Raw genomic sequence first — 13,122 nt, 5'->3', positions numbered from 1 at the left:
ATGCCTTCTTGCCATGGGTTCTAAAAACACAAGGCAACTCTTGCATAGATAAAATGTAAATATGGATGGATAGATTAAACTGTAAGTCATTCAAAGCAGCTTTCTATCCAGTGAGACAACTTCCCTATAGAATAAAAACAACACATTTCTGTGTCACTTAAAGGAAGTCAACTGAAGTTCTCTCAAGACATCTTGAGAAATGAAAACATACATCCTCTCTTCAAGTTTAGAGTTTTGGAAGTTTCCATGTTTCTGTTAGGTAGCACACTAACCAGTGAAGGACATAAAACCAAGCATTGTTTTATTTCTAGCTGAGGACCTGAAAAATGAAGAAAACTGTTAAGTAGACCCTTTCCAGACATTACTGTTCCCAGTACTCATCACTGTCCTGGGAAAACCTGAAGGGCCAGAGAGTTCTATCCTCAGTGGGATCATGCCACAAAGTACCCCAAAAGTTCTGTTTTCAAAGGACCACACTCATGAAAAATAGACCCAACATTCACGGGTTTTTAGTGCTCATAGATGTATACCACACTTGTTTCAATAATAACTACTTATTGTTCTAGAATCAGGAACATAAAAGTAGAATCAAACTGCCTAATCATTTCATACCTCGATAGAGAAAATATGGCGCAGGGTAAATTAACCAACTTTCTCTTAGAGAGAACATCTTAATGATTTACCTTTAAGATGTAAGCTGTGTACCCCTTTTGCCATTTATAGCACATTTAAACCTCTTATTGAGTATTAATTTGTAAAAAATAAAACCTTAATTGAAGAAAGTTAAGCTTGCTGAAGTAAATAGGTCAAGATTATTCAAGGAATTCAGTATAAAAATGGCTTTCTTTCCCATCTCTCCCCACTGATAGTAAACTCACTCTGGTGACTGTTTTAGAATTATGCCTTTTAATGTCTGTGTTTGTTTGTATATTTATCCAATCACAAAATACATGAAGCCAACACTTTTAATTACCTATTTGTGTTTATTTTATAAAATTTTATGAAACAACATGTCTGCCCTCAGGGAACTTGCATTCCAGAAAGGCAAATCAGAGAAGACCATTTTGCATCAAATCTCAAAATGATGGTAGGGGCTTTTTCTAAAAGAGTCTAAATGAAACGCATAATTGTCTAGCATTTATAAAAGGTCTCATCTATTCCCACTGAAAGGAAGTAATTGAATCTGTAATTACTTTCATTTCATAGGGGACATAGGCATGGATTCTAAAGATCTAGTTGTGACGGCTGTTTTCTTAATTGTTCTAATTGCTTTATAGGGAACGCTATCTTACAGCATTGAGGAAGGTTCAGTCGGCAGCGGTAACTGAGGACATCATGGGAAGTATTGAGGAAGTTTAACTTTGCTGTATGTTAGCAGCTCTGTCGTTTTCACCTTGTGGTAATCCAGCTATGCTGCAGTAGTTCTTCCAAGACAAACGAGCAGAGACCTTGCCTATCTTAAGGCCCACAGAGAATCTGGCAATGCTGCTCCACCTTAGGATGGCAAAGCATCCCTGAGGGACATACAGTGACTTCCATCCAACCTAGTCATCTTAAAGAAGCCTGGCAACATTATTCCCTCTTCTCACAGCATTCACAGAGATATAGTCTGAAAAAAAATCATAACAAATTTAATTAAAATATTTAATTGTATTTTATTATCAGTTCTAGAATCAGGCAACATCCCATCTTGTATTGTAGAAAACTGAATGAATGAATGAACCAATGAGCTCAACAGAGGGGGCTGGCTTTATAGGCACAAAAGGAATGAAGGAAGCAGAAACCCATGGAAAACAGATGAGTCATAGCACAAGTATCCTTTACAGGATCAAAATCCTTAGGACGCTTTCTCAGAGAAATGCCACCTCTTATGGGTAGGAGGGAATCTTCTCTTCTCTAGAAAACTGGCTTGTGCTATTCTGCGGCAGTTGGCACAAGGGGGTCCATGCTGGAACACCTGATCTGCTGCAGCCTTAGTCTAAACAATGGCTTCCCACACATTTCTCCAACAGCCTCACTGAGCTGTTCCTTCTGCCAAGAGGATGGGAAAATTGATTTCTTATCATTCTCTGGTAGACTACCGAAGTCTCCCTAAAAGCTTCCCAAAGGAAAAGTCCTTTCCTTCTGCCAGGATCTACAGGACAGACCTCTAGAATAGGAACTTTCATAACACCTGATAGAAAAACAAGCTCTCTACAGGAAAAACCAGTGTTTGTTTTATGCAGTTTTTTCCTTTTATGCTGTCATTGAGCTAAGGGGAAGATTGGGATGCCTGCAGGCTTGTTTGTTGTCTCAGCAGGCAGGGGAAAGCAGCTGACGATAACCAAATTCCTCGGGAAACCTGCACTGAAGTAAAATAGTTCGAGGATGGACCCAGAGACTCAAGTTTTACCTCTGTAACTAACAATTCTGATAGACCATGCAAGAGTCTGAGTCAGAGCTCATCTGAGATGGATGACAGAATTCTCCTACTGTACAAGCCCACTATCACATACAATTAGTGTATTATGCTAACATGATAAATAGTACTTAATGTCTCCCTAAATTAGATTGACCTCAATCTCTAAAGGTCTTTTGACTCCAAAAAAAATCTTGTTTGCATACGAAAATTTATAAAAATAAAAATACTTCACGCAAGGCCTTAGGAAGACTATTAGGCAAATCCTCTTGAGGGTCACCCTGCAGCTCTCAGAGCAGGTAAAATCACATCAGAAACTGTGCCAATCCAAACACTTACTGCTGTCAGTGGATTTGTTTCTTATGTGTCTCTTTAACTTCTTTTATGAGCAACTTTAACTTCTGTGGAGTTCTGCTTAAACATTTGACCAGAATAGATTCAGAAGGTAACTTTTTCATGTTATCTAGGGTGTTGAAATTTTTAATTTTTTTTTTTTCTGATTTAGTGAAGAATGTCAGTTTATGACAGTTAGCTGTATCCTAGCTGATAGCATCAGTAGGTCAGCCCCGACTGGTTGCCCTGGGCACGAAGCAGACCTAGAACTTGCTTGGTGTGGTGCCTGACGGCAGGGGAGCATCTGTATGTCAAATGTTGCAGCCATTCATTGTGTGCAACTGCAACATGTAAGATTAGTCGAGTGCATCTGGTAAGTATGCTTTCATCTGCAAAGAGAATTACACAAGAAAGGCTTCTAACTGACACACAATTGTTTGCTTGCTTGTTTTCGTTGTTTGTGGTTTTTTTTTTTTTTTCTATCTTTAGTAGAAATTCCCAGAACAAGATACAAATAGTCTACAGTATAATCTAAACTGTCCTGAATGAGCTGGTGACGGTGGCCAACGTAAATTCCTCATGCTTACCAGTAAGGTAGTAGTTATGACACACATTACTAAGAAGCCCTAAGAAGAATGATTTAAAATTTTCAGTTTCGTTGACAATGATACAGAATTGATGGCATTGGTGAAACTTGGCTTATAAATTCCTCATTCTTCATGTTAATGAGTTTCTAACAAAATAATTCAGTGATGGCGAACTATAGTATCACAATGTCCAAACTTCTAGCAATGATATCCATAAGGTTACTACAAAGATTTAAAATTATGCTTCCAAGTTTGTCACGTGCAATTAAATTGCATAGTGATTAGAATGTTTCTCGACTTCTGTTTGTAAAATATTCTTAGCTCAGATTCTTAAATACTATACCTAATGCTTCATCACATCTCTGGTGTTCCAGATGGCTGACAGTACAGACACAAGCAAGGATCCTAAATCACCTGAATTCTTTTTTTTTTTTTAAATCTTATTTTTTATTTTTTTTATCAGTTACATTTTATTAACTCTGTATCCCAGCCGTGTCCCGATCCCTCATTCCCTCCCAGTCCCTCCCTCCCTCCCTCATCTCCACCGTGTCCCTTTCCAAGTCCACTGATAGGGGGGACCTCCTCCCCATTCATCTGATCTTGTTTTATCAGGTATCTTCAGGACTGGCTGCAAAGGCCTCCTCTGTGGCCTAACAGGACTGCTCCTCCCTTCGGGGGTGGGGAGACCAAAGAGCCAGTCATTGAGTTCCTGTTAGAAATAGTCCCTGTTCCCCTCACTTTGGGAAATGCTTTGGGTAGAAATGTAAATTGGTAATACAGTCTAGAGAAAACAGTCTGAAATTATCCACAAAAGTTAGGCAGACGTTTTAACCCAGCATTTCTTGTTTTATGCAAACACCCATCAATGCTAGTACATAATCCCATTAAAAAGATGTTCATCGCAGCTTTATGTGAGATATCCAAACTCTAGAGCCAGCCCAACTGACAACAGGAGAAGGCTCGTTCCCATTATTGGGTGATTTTGCATTTTCACTATTATAGCACAATATTTCATTCAAAATAGGACCTCCAATGAAAGCATTTGAATATTTTGAATTAAATAGTCATTGTAAAGAGTACACCGGCGATAAGAAATGGATGGGAGAGGTGTTTCTGTGTTGCTGAAAGTGTTTCAGACTAGTATGTGAGTTGTGGTTTCACTTGTGGATGTACAACCCATCCGTGGTTAACATCCGCCAGAGAAAAACACGTTGACTTACACCCTTCAGATATTCATGATCACTGCGCACTTCTTACAGTGCCACAGAGAAGCCACCACTCAAAGTCTTCTGTCCCGCGTGTCTGTGCGCACGGTACTTTACACACTGAGCCATCCTCACAGCTCACATCTTATTTTTATAAAATCACCCATGCTGCTTTTTAGAAGCTGTGAGAGTTCACTCAGGGTACCCCATGCTGCTAAGGATCCTGCTGTACCAAAGCTAATGCATGATGCTGGCCAGGCAGTGCAAAGTTTGGGTGAGACATAGCAGATTACAAGGGGAATTTGGATTTTAGGGTTTAATTTGATGAGCAGTGCTTTAGAGACACACCCTAAGGGACATCAACCCACAAAAGATACCAGCCCCATAACCGAGGGAATCATCTCTAATAGATTGTCGAATTAATGTGTGTAGTTAGGCTGCCTTCATCTATTGTTCTTTTAAGAGTAAATACAAGTTTACTATCAAAGGCTTTGGCGTAGGGAGATGGCTCCATTGAAAAAGTTCTTGCGTCAGAGTTTGGATAACCAACACCTCCGTAAATACCTGCTCATATTGTCACATATGTATAATTTCAATGCCTAGTAGGCTGAGATAGGAGGATTCTTGACACTTGCTGGTCAGCCAGACTAGCTGAATTTGCGAGCTCTAAGCTCAGTGAGAGTCTGTTTCAAAAAGCAAGCTGGAGAGCTCTAAAGGAAGCTACCTGTATGGACTGTCAGTATTCACTTTCACTCGCACATATGTGGGCACGCTGGCTTATAACATGTGTATGCATACAAGAGCACACACATAGACCATACACATAACTTTAAATAAACAACAAAGCATTTGTTTCCTCTTTGAAGTGATTTTTAATTCCTAGAACTTCTGCTAAGGGAAAGTAAGTTTGCAAGACGGAAATCCTACTGACTGATTTGAAGACTGATTACCAGGAACTACAGTGTCAACACAAGCCCCGGAGGGTTGGTTAGCTCTAACTTGATAAACAGTACTTTTGAAAAACAGAGAACAATGAGATAGCTAAGATGGGGGTAATATACAGTTTTGAGTCCCACTGGCTGAGTTCTCTGTCTCCTTGGTTCCTGCTCCTGATACAAATAGGAGACTATATGTTCACTGATATTATAGACAATCTCAAGAACAAGTACAGGTCCTCCGTTGAACAGAATTTTCCAGGTGAAGTTCTATGTTGTTTGCCCCAGTCCCCAGCTCTATTTGCTAAAGGATTTGAATTAAAAAAAAAAAAAAATCTTTAGCCTCATTATTGAACCACCTCTTTCATTCTCTCATTGTTCAAAAGTAGCATTCAGGGTTGTTATTTCCATTCAGGATGATGGGCATAAAAATTATCTTTTGAGAATGACCTCCCAATGATTTGTGCCTCCTACCCATGCAGCCCCAAAGAAGGAGAATGCCAAGGGGCAACAGCAGCAAAATAGGATAGAGCAGAGATTTTTCACAGTAGAATCTGTCTTGCACAAGCCCTAAAAGGCAATGCTATGTGGAGCTCCTCCTGACCACATCCCTAGAATTTCTCCTGGGCTTTGGTGCAAGAGTAGCTCTTTGCAATTGGCCTTGTCCCCTTCCTTCATTAAGACCCACTCCACAAGAGGAAGGGCATGCCCAGTACTGTAATCTGGTCAAGAACTCCGGGGCTGAACACACTACTATTATTTTGCTAAATTAATATAATATCAAACTGCCCTCTAAATCTGCATAGATCAGTGCAATTCAGACCTCATTCGAGAGGTTTCTTTGAGCAGCCCATGGCGGTTAATACAGAAGCTCACACCTGACCAAAGCGTAGAGAATAAAGCCTAGGAAATGCCCAGCCATAAATGGGTCATGTATATCACTCAACTCCCTACCTCCCCCAGAGCTCAGGGAATGCCGTGAAGGAAGGGGTGGAAAGACTGTAAAACCAGGAAGGCTCGGGTATAACCACATCTTCTGGAAGCTATCAGCAGCTGTAGTTGCCTGTATGACGCCTGCGAAAGAAAAAGTCAGCCACCCCTGTAGCATGGAACAGGGTGGGGCTCATGAGCCCTTACCTCTACTGAGAAGCTATTGGTAGTCCATGACTTCTCAGGGAGAGCCAGTTTTTATTAAGGGTGTAGCCCCTGGTAGTTCAACCACACTCTAGTGCGTGGTTCCACACCCAAAAATATGTGGGCAGCACTGGCTTCAGTGGGTTTTATATGATATATATATAGACATGAAACTGGAAGGGATATGAAGAGGGTTGATCTGGGAGAAGTTATGCAGAGGAGAGGAGAATGAATATGATAAAAAACACATGGTATGAATACATGAAATTCTCGAATAACCAATAAAAATGTAATTAAAAGTACGCATGGGCTCAAATTGGAAGGTCTGGTGCAGGGTAACTTCAGGGTAAACGGAGTGAACCTAGGCAGAAATCCCATTGGGGTCAGCTCCACTCCTCGTTATCCACAGAGCGGTACTTACAAAGCACCTGCTCTGAGCTGGAGACTTCCGTGAGCCATTTCGGGTTTTCAAGTAAACAAGAAGAGACCAGGAAACGAAAGATATCCCTTATTTAGCTGATGCACAGCAGGGAAGGAAGTCTCTGAAGGACTTGCTTCAAACCAATTAAAGAGACAAAGATTTCAACAGGGCTCTTTGTTCGGCATTTCATTCTGGTGACTTTGTTGAACTTTCCATCAGCTCTACATGCGATCGCCTATGGGACACGTGGTTTGATTTTATTTCCACCTACAGTAGTCAACGGTTTATTAGTTGTGGGCTCCGGAAATCAGAATATCAGTTCTATTTTCCATCAGATGACGGTCCCAGAGTCGCCTCTAAACCCTGCTCTGAATGATTACTGTGGGAGGAGAGCAAACTCCATCAGGGGTTTTACTGGCTGCATTTCTGAACAACTATTAAAATGCCATCGGTGTTCGGACAACATAAGCTCTAATTCTAACCCAGCCTCCTCGTGTTTTTCTGTCTCCCCGTGATTCAGGAGGAAGGATGCTGGCTTCTTATCCTACAAAGATCACCTGCCAGTGAGCCAGGTGGTGGTTGGAGATACGGACCGGCAAGGCTCAGAGGCTAAGCTGAGCGTGGGGCCCCTGCGCTGCCAAGGAGACAGTAAGTTTGCCCAGAAGCTGTGGCTTGCACCTTCTTATCACACTGAAAGAGTGCTTCCAGGCTGCTCAGAAGATGCCAGAAAACAGTTCTTCAAAAACATCATACAACACAAGCAGGGACCAATAGAAAGCTACACCAATCTTTATTGCAGACGAGGGTGTGTCCGACACAGAAGCTTCACTTCAGGCATAGATGTGGCTATCCATCTCCCTTGTCTCTTCATAGGTACCAAGTTTGACTACCTGAGCTCATGGTAGTATAAATAGCAGTGTTAATAGCATAAAAGTGCCACTCAACAGCTGGGATTCCACTGTGTGCTGCTGTTAATGCCATTAGCATGACTATTTATATCACCATAAAACTCCATTTTATGGTGATATAAATAGTAGCATTATAGCTTAATGTATTATTGTAAACTTGGATTATGGCCATATAACGTTTGACATTATGGCTATCGAACTCCATCATCGTCAGAGCTTGATGGTCCCTAGAAAGGCAAAGGTTGTTTCTCTAACAATGCCCTGCTTTCAGGCATGGGCGCGGCAGAGAGGAACTGGAAGGCGCTAGCTTGGACAGTGGGAGGTGAGAGAGTCGGCGTGATGGTCCCACCTAATTAAGAGCACCATTCAGGTTTTATGATGTTTGATACCCTTCGGGGTGCTTTATGCTCAGTGGGAGGGGAGCAGTGGAAGGTTGCTATGGGGATTCAGCAACGAGCATCCTGGGCATCATTTCCCTCTAATACCTGTACATGTCATTCAGGCAACACTCCTGGGAGTTCTGTCCTTTTTGTGGTTGTGTCCTAGGCAAAGGGAGACCTAGATTCCACTCCCTCCATAACAGGCTTGCTTGAGGACCCCAGGCAAGCCTCTCCATTATATCAGCTGTGGTAATGAGAGTACCACCTGCGTCCCAATGCCTCCTGGGAAGACCATAAAGGTTTTTAGTGCCTGGGTTTGGATTCCTCCTAGAAAATCATTATGTGAGATGAAATGTTCTTTATAACATCTGTAAATCAATGGAGAATTAGGCCTACTCAGTAATAGATACTTGCAACCACTAAAGGAATATCTCGAGGAATGTGAGAATACATGCTTAGCAGTCTACTGTTTAGTTAATTGAGACTGTCAGCAGCTAGAAGGAGATTCTCCTAATACAACAGAAGGGTGGAATTTGGACTGATCTTTCTATTCTTACACTGGGAAAAAATTTACCTACAGAATTGAAATTGGTCAAAAAGATCTTTATGAAGCCTTGACCGTAAACAGTAACACTTTTATTTGTGTATCCAGACTTGATGGAAGTGAACAATAAGATGTTTGTTAGAGTCATTAAGAACAGATTCTGGCGAAAAACAGTAAACAGAATGCATATTAAAGAAATATGCTGAGAGACAAACTATCATGTTCTTGATCATGTTCTTCTCATGTATTGCACACTAAATGTCAATTTTATTATGTCATAATTACTTATTAGTATATGAAGATAAACTACCTCAGGCTTATTAATTCCAATTCTGACTTTCACTTTGAGTTACAAAAAAATTCCAGTTAAGTGACTGATTTACTTAATACCACAAAAAAATCCAAGTTTTACTATCAAGAGAACTTGATATGTTAGGGTATATTATTTTCATACCTAGTATATTATTTTCACTAATATGAGATTGATTTTCCCTCAGCAATAAATAAATCAGGCCTCAGGAAGCATTTATCATTGGTCTGCTTTTTATGCATTATTTTGCTAGGTGATCTGGGAATAAAAAAAAAAACGGTAGTTCAAATGTGTTTGGGAAATTCATATAAAAAGTGTTAGAAGACACATGTGGTTTATAGCTTAATTCTAGGCTTTCTGATATAACATTATGGTAACTGATTTCTCAAGAAAGGAGTGATAAGAGGAGCACTTGAGGTAGGAGTGTGTATGTGTATGTTGTGCCCAAATCGCAAGACCCCAAAAGACCACCACCGGGAGTCGAGTCTGTTGCAAAACACATGAGAATCTTTTTTATTACAAGCTGCAGCTTGGGCTCACACCCCACCGCTGAAGCCTCCTGCCAAGGTTACTTGGGTCCCTCCCTGTGTGCCCAAAGCAGGGGGAATTCCTGCCTGGAAAGCATCTATTGGTCGAGACACAAAAGGGATGTTGCATTTTGAATTGATTGCCTATAGGAAGGTCCCCAAACCATTAATGGTCTGGCGTCCCTTCTTAGGGGGATGAGCTGGTTTCCTAGCAACTGTCTAACTAGTGGGTGGGGAAAGAGTGCAGTAAGGCTAGTTCTTCCCCTCAGGGCATTGCTGGACATGTCTCCACCTAGCTAGCCTTCCTTCAGGCTTTAAACCTTAAAACAATACCCACTGATTTTTAAGTCTTTGGTCTCTTAGTATGTGTGTGTGTTTCTGTCTGTGTATGTGTGTCTGTGTGCACACCCTCATGCAATAATGGATTTGTCTCTGTATGCAGGCCAGAGTCTGACACTGGAATTCTGGAGTATCTCCCTCTCTCACTGTCTACTTTCTTTTTGAGACAAGGTCTCCCAGTAAACATGGCACTCACTGTTTTGGCTAGTCTAACTAACCAGTGAGCCCCTAGGATCTGCCTGTTTGTGCTCCCCACCATTGGTGTTACAGGAACACATAGTCATGCCTCATCTTTTTCTTTAAATCACTTTACAGCCTGATCCCAGCCCCCTTCCTCCTCTTTTCCTATGCACGCCTCCCCCCATCTCCTCCTCTCCTTCTTCTCAGAAGAATGCGAGCCCCCCAAAGGGGTACTAACCCATCCTGGTATCTCATCTCAGCAGGACTAAGCACATCCTCTCCCACTGAGGCCTGAGTAGGCAGACCAGCTAGGAGAAAATCATCCAGAGGCAGGCCACAGAGTCAGAGACAGCCCCTACGCCCATTGTTAGGGGACCCACATGTTGACTTGCACATCTGCTACATATGTGTAGGGGGCCTAGGTCCAGGCCATGAATGCTTTTTGGTTGGTGGTTCAGTCTTTATGAGCCCCATAGATCCAGGTTAATTTACTCTGTAGGTCTTCTTGTGATATCCATGACTCCTCCTCTGGCTCCCTCAAGCATTCCCCCACTCTTCCACAAGACACCCTGAGCTCAGCCTATTCTTTGACTGTGGGTCTCTGCATTTATTTGTATCAGTTGGTGGATGAAGCCTCTCAGAAGACAGTGCAAGCACAGCAGAGTATCATTAATATGACAGCGGTTGGCTCTCTCCCATGGGAGAGATTTGCTGTCTAGTCATTGATTTGCCGTTCCCTCAATCTCTGATCCATCTTAATTGGAACACTTCTTCTAGGCAAAACAAAATTTTGGTCAAGGTTTTATTGGCATATTGGTCTCCCCCTCCCTCCACTGGAAGTCCAACCTAACTACAGGAGGTGGGAACTACAGGCTCCTTGAACCCTGCTGCTAGGAGAGTGAGCTAGGATCACCCCCATAGGCTCCCTGGAGCTTCCCCTGTCTCAGAGATGCCCTCCCTTGATCTATTTCTGTTCTTTCTCCCAGTGCCCTCCCACATCAGATCCCTACCCCTGTTACCCTCCCCAACCCCATTCCTCCCAGTTCTCTCTCTCCATCTACTTCAGATGTCTCGTTTATTTCCCTTTCTGAGTGAGACTTAAGCATTTTTATGGTTATCCTGTACTTTATGGCTAATATGTACTTATAAGTGAGTACAAACCATGCATGTCTTTCTGAGTCACTCAGGATGCTCTTTTCTATTTCCATCCATTTGCCTGCAAATTGCATGCTGTCTTTCTTTTTAATACCTGAGTAGTATTCCATTGAACCACATTTTCTTTATCCATTCTTTGGTTAAGGGACAGCTGGGTTGTTTCCAGTTTCTGGCTATTAGGAATAAAGCTGCTATGAACACAGTTGAGCAAATGTCCTTGGTGTATGGTGGAGCATCTTTTAGGTATATGCCCTGGAGTGTTATCTTTTAAAACTAGGTTCTCAGGTCCTCATGTTTTCTTAGTGCTTTATCTACTGGGACATCTTCCCAAGGTAGACTCTATCATAACAAAAGAGAGAGAAAATAAGAAGATAATAATAAATCATAAATAATGATAAAAATAATAAATATTTATTTAAGTTTCTATCTAAGGCTGTTTTTACATGCATTATTAAGACTATATTCATCTGGATTCTCTAGAAGAAAAGAACTAATAGAATTAAAAACCATAATATAATAATACACACATAATATAATTTAAAATTTGAAAGAGAGAGAGAGAAAGAGAGGGAAGGAGAAAAAGAATTTATTAGCATAGCTTAAAGGTTGTGGTCTGAGTATTCCAACAATCTGGCATTTGTTCAGTCCCTGAGGCTGGATGCCTTAGCGGGTCTTGGAATATTGAAGAAATAGTTTCTAATACTAGCTAAGAAATGACTCAGGGGCTGGAGAGATGGCTCAAGGTTAAGAACACTCACTGTTCTTCCAACGGTCCTGAGTTCAAGTCCCAGCAACCACACGGTGGCCCAAAACCATCTATAGTAAGATCTGGTGTGAACACAGAATGTTGTATAAATAATAAATAAATCTTTTTTTAAAAAAAGTAAAAAAAAAAAGAAATGACTCAGCAGTAGGATAGGTGAACTCACCAATAAGAGTGAGGACAAGCAGGTAAAAAGCCAAAGCTCCCATCTTCTATATGCTTTCATGTAGGGTGACCCCAGAAGGTGTGGCCCAATTGTGCAGTTAGGGTGACAGAGATACACAGAGATTCTTTTAAGTCATATTTTACCCAGCATGTCATGAAAACGCAATGGAAGACTCTTATATTTGTGAGAGATCGACGTCTTCCTTGTCCCCAGGAAACTCAGAATGTGTTGTGTACACGTGCCCTTCCAGAGAGCAGTTAGCAATCAGCCGTTTACAGCCCCAGTGTCCCTTCAGGAATATTCTCACATGGGTGCAGCCACAATGAAAGATTCCACGTGGACCCTATTCCCAGGCTTTACACTTGCCTGATCTCCTTGGGCACTTGCAGCCCCAGATGCAGTACCTGCGGTCAGCATTGGCATTTCTAGTATACAAATGAACAAATTATTTCTTTCCACATGGCGCTTACGCAGCAAATTCCCAATGCCGCCTTGCAAATTCCTGGAAGTTGGAGCAGAGAATAGAAACTCCAGACCACCACTGAATTCTGACTCCATGCTCTTCCTCTGTCAAAGGCCAGTTACGTCCTAGTGTCTTTTTTTAAAACACTCAGCTTGGGGAGTGGGAGAGATGGCTCAGTGGTTAAGAGCATTGGCCTTAACCACCTTTATTCCCAGTACCTACATGACAGCTCACAACTGCCTGTGACTCCATTTCTAAGGGAACACACACCTTCTTTTGACCTCTGCAGACAGCAGGCACAGATGCGATACACAGGCAAAAAAAACATTTATATACATAAAATAAAATAAATAAATGTACGATTTTTTATATAT

The 13,122-nt window shown here is 41.5% G+C and overlaps 1 protein-coding gene across 1 annotated transcript in view; it reads left to right on the top strand.

Annotated features, from left to right (window-relative positions):
• Nucleotides 1-13,122, top strand: part of Cntnap2 (contactin associated protein 2) — a 2,202,731-nt gene that overhangs the window by 1,790,973 nt on the left and 398,636 nt on the right. Inside the window, exon 15 of the mRNA XM_060380093.1 lies at nucleotides 7,534-7,661. Coding sequence (XP_060236076.1) covers nucleotides 7,534-7,661 — 128 coding nt within the window. The remainder of the gene's footprint in view (nucleotides 1-7,533; nucleotides 7,662-13,122) is intronic.

The sequence above is a fragment of the Meriones unguiculatus genome, chromosome 3 (assembly GCF_030254825.1).
Source record: "Meriones unguiculatus strain TT.TT164.6M chromosome 3, Bangor_MerUng_6.1, whole genome shotgun sequence".
Taxonomy (NCBI): domain Eukaryota; kingdom Metazoa; phylum Chordata; class Mammalia; order Rodentia; family Muridae; genus Meriones; species Meriones unguiculatus.
The sequence above is the reverse complement of the archived record's forward strand: the minus strand, read 5'-3'. Positions and strand labels throughout refer to the sequence as shown.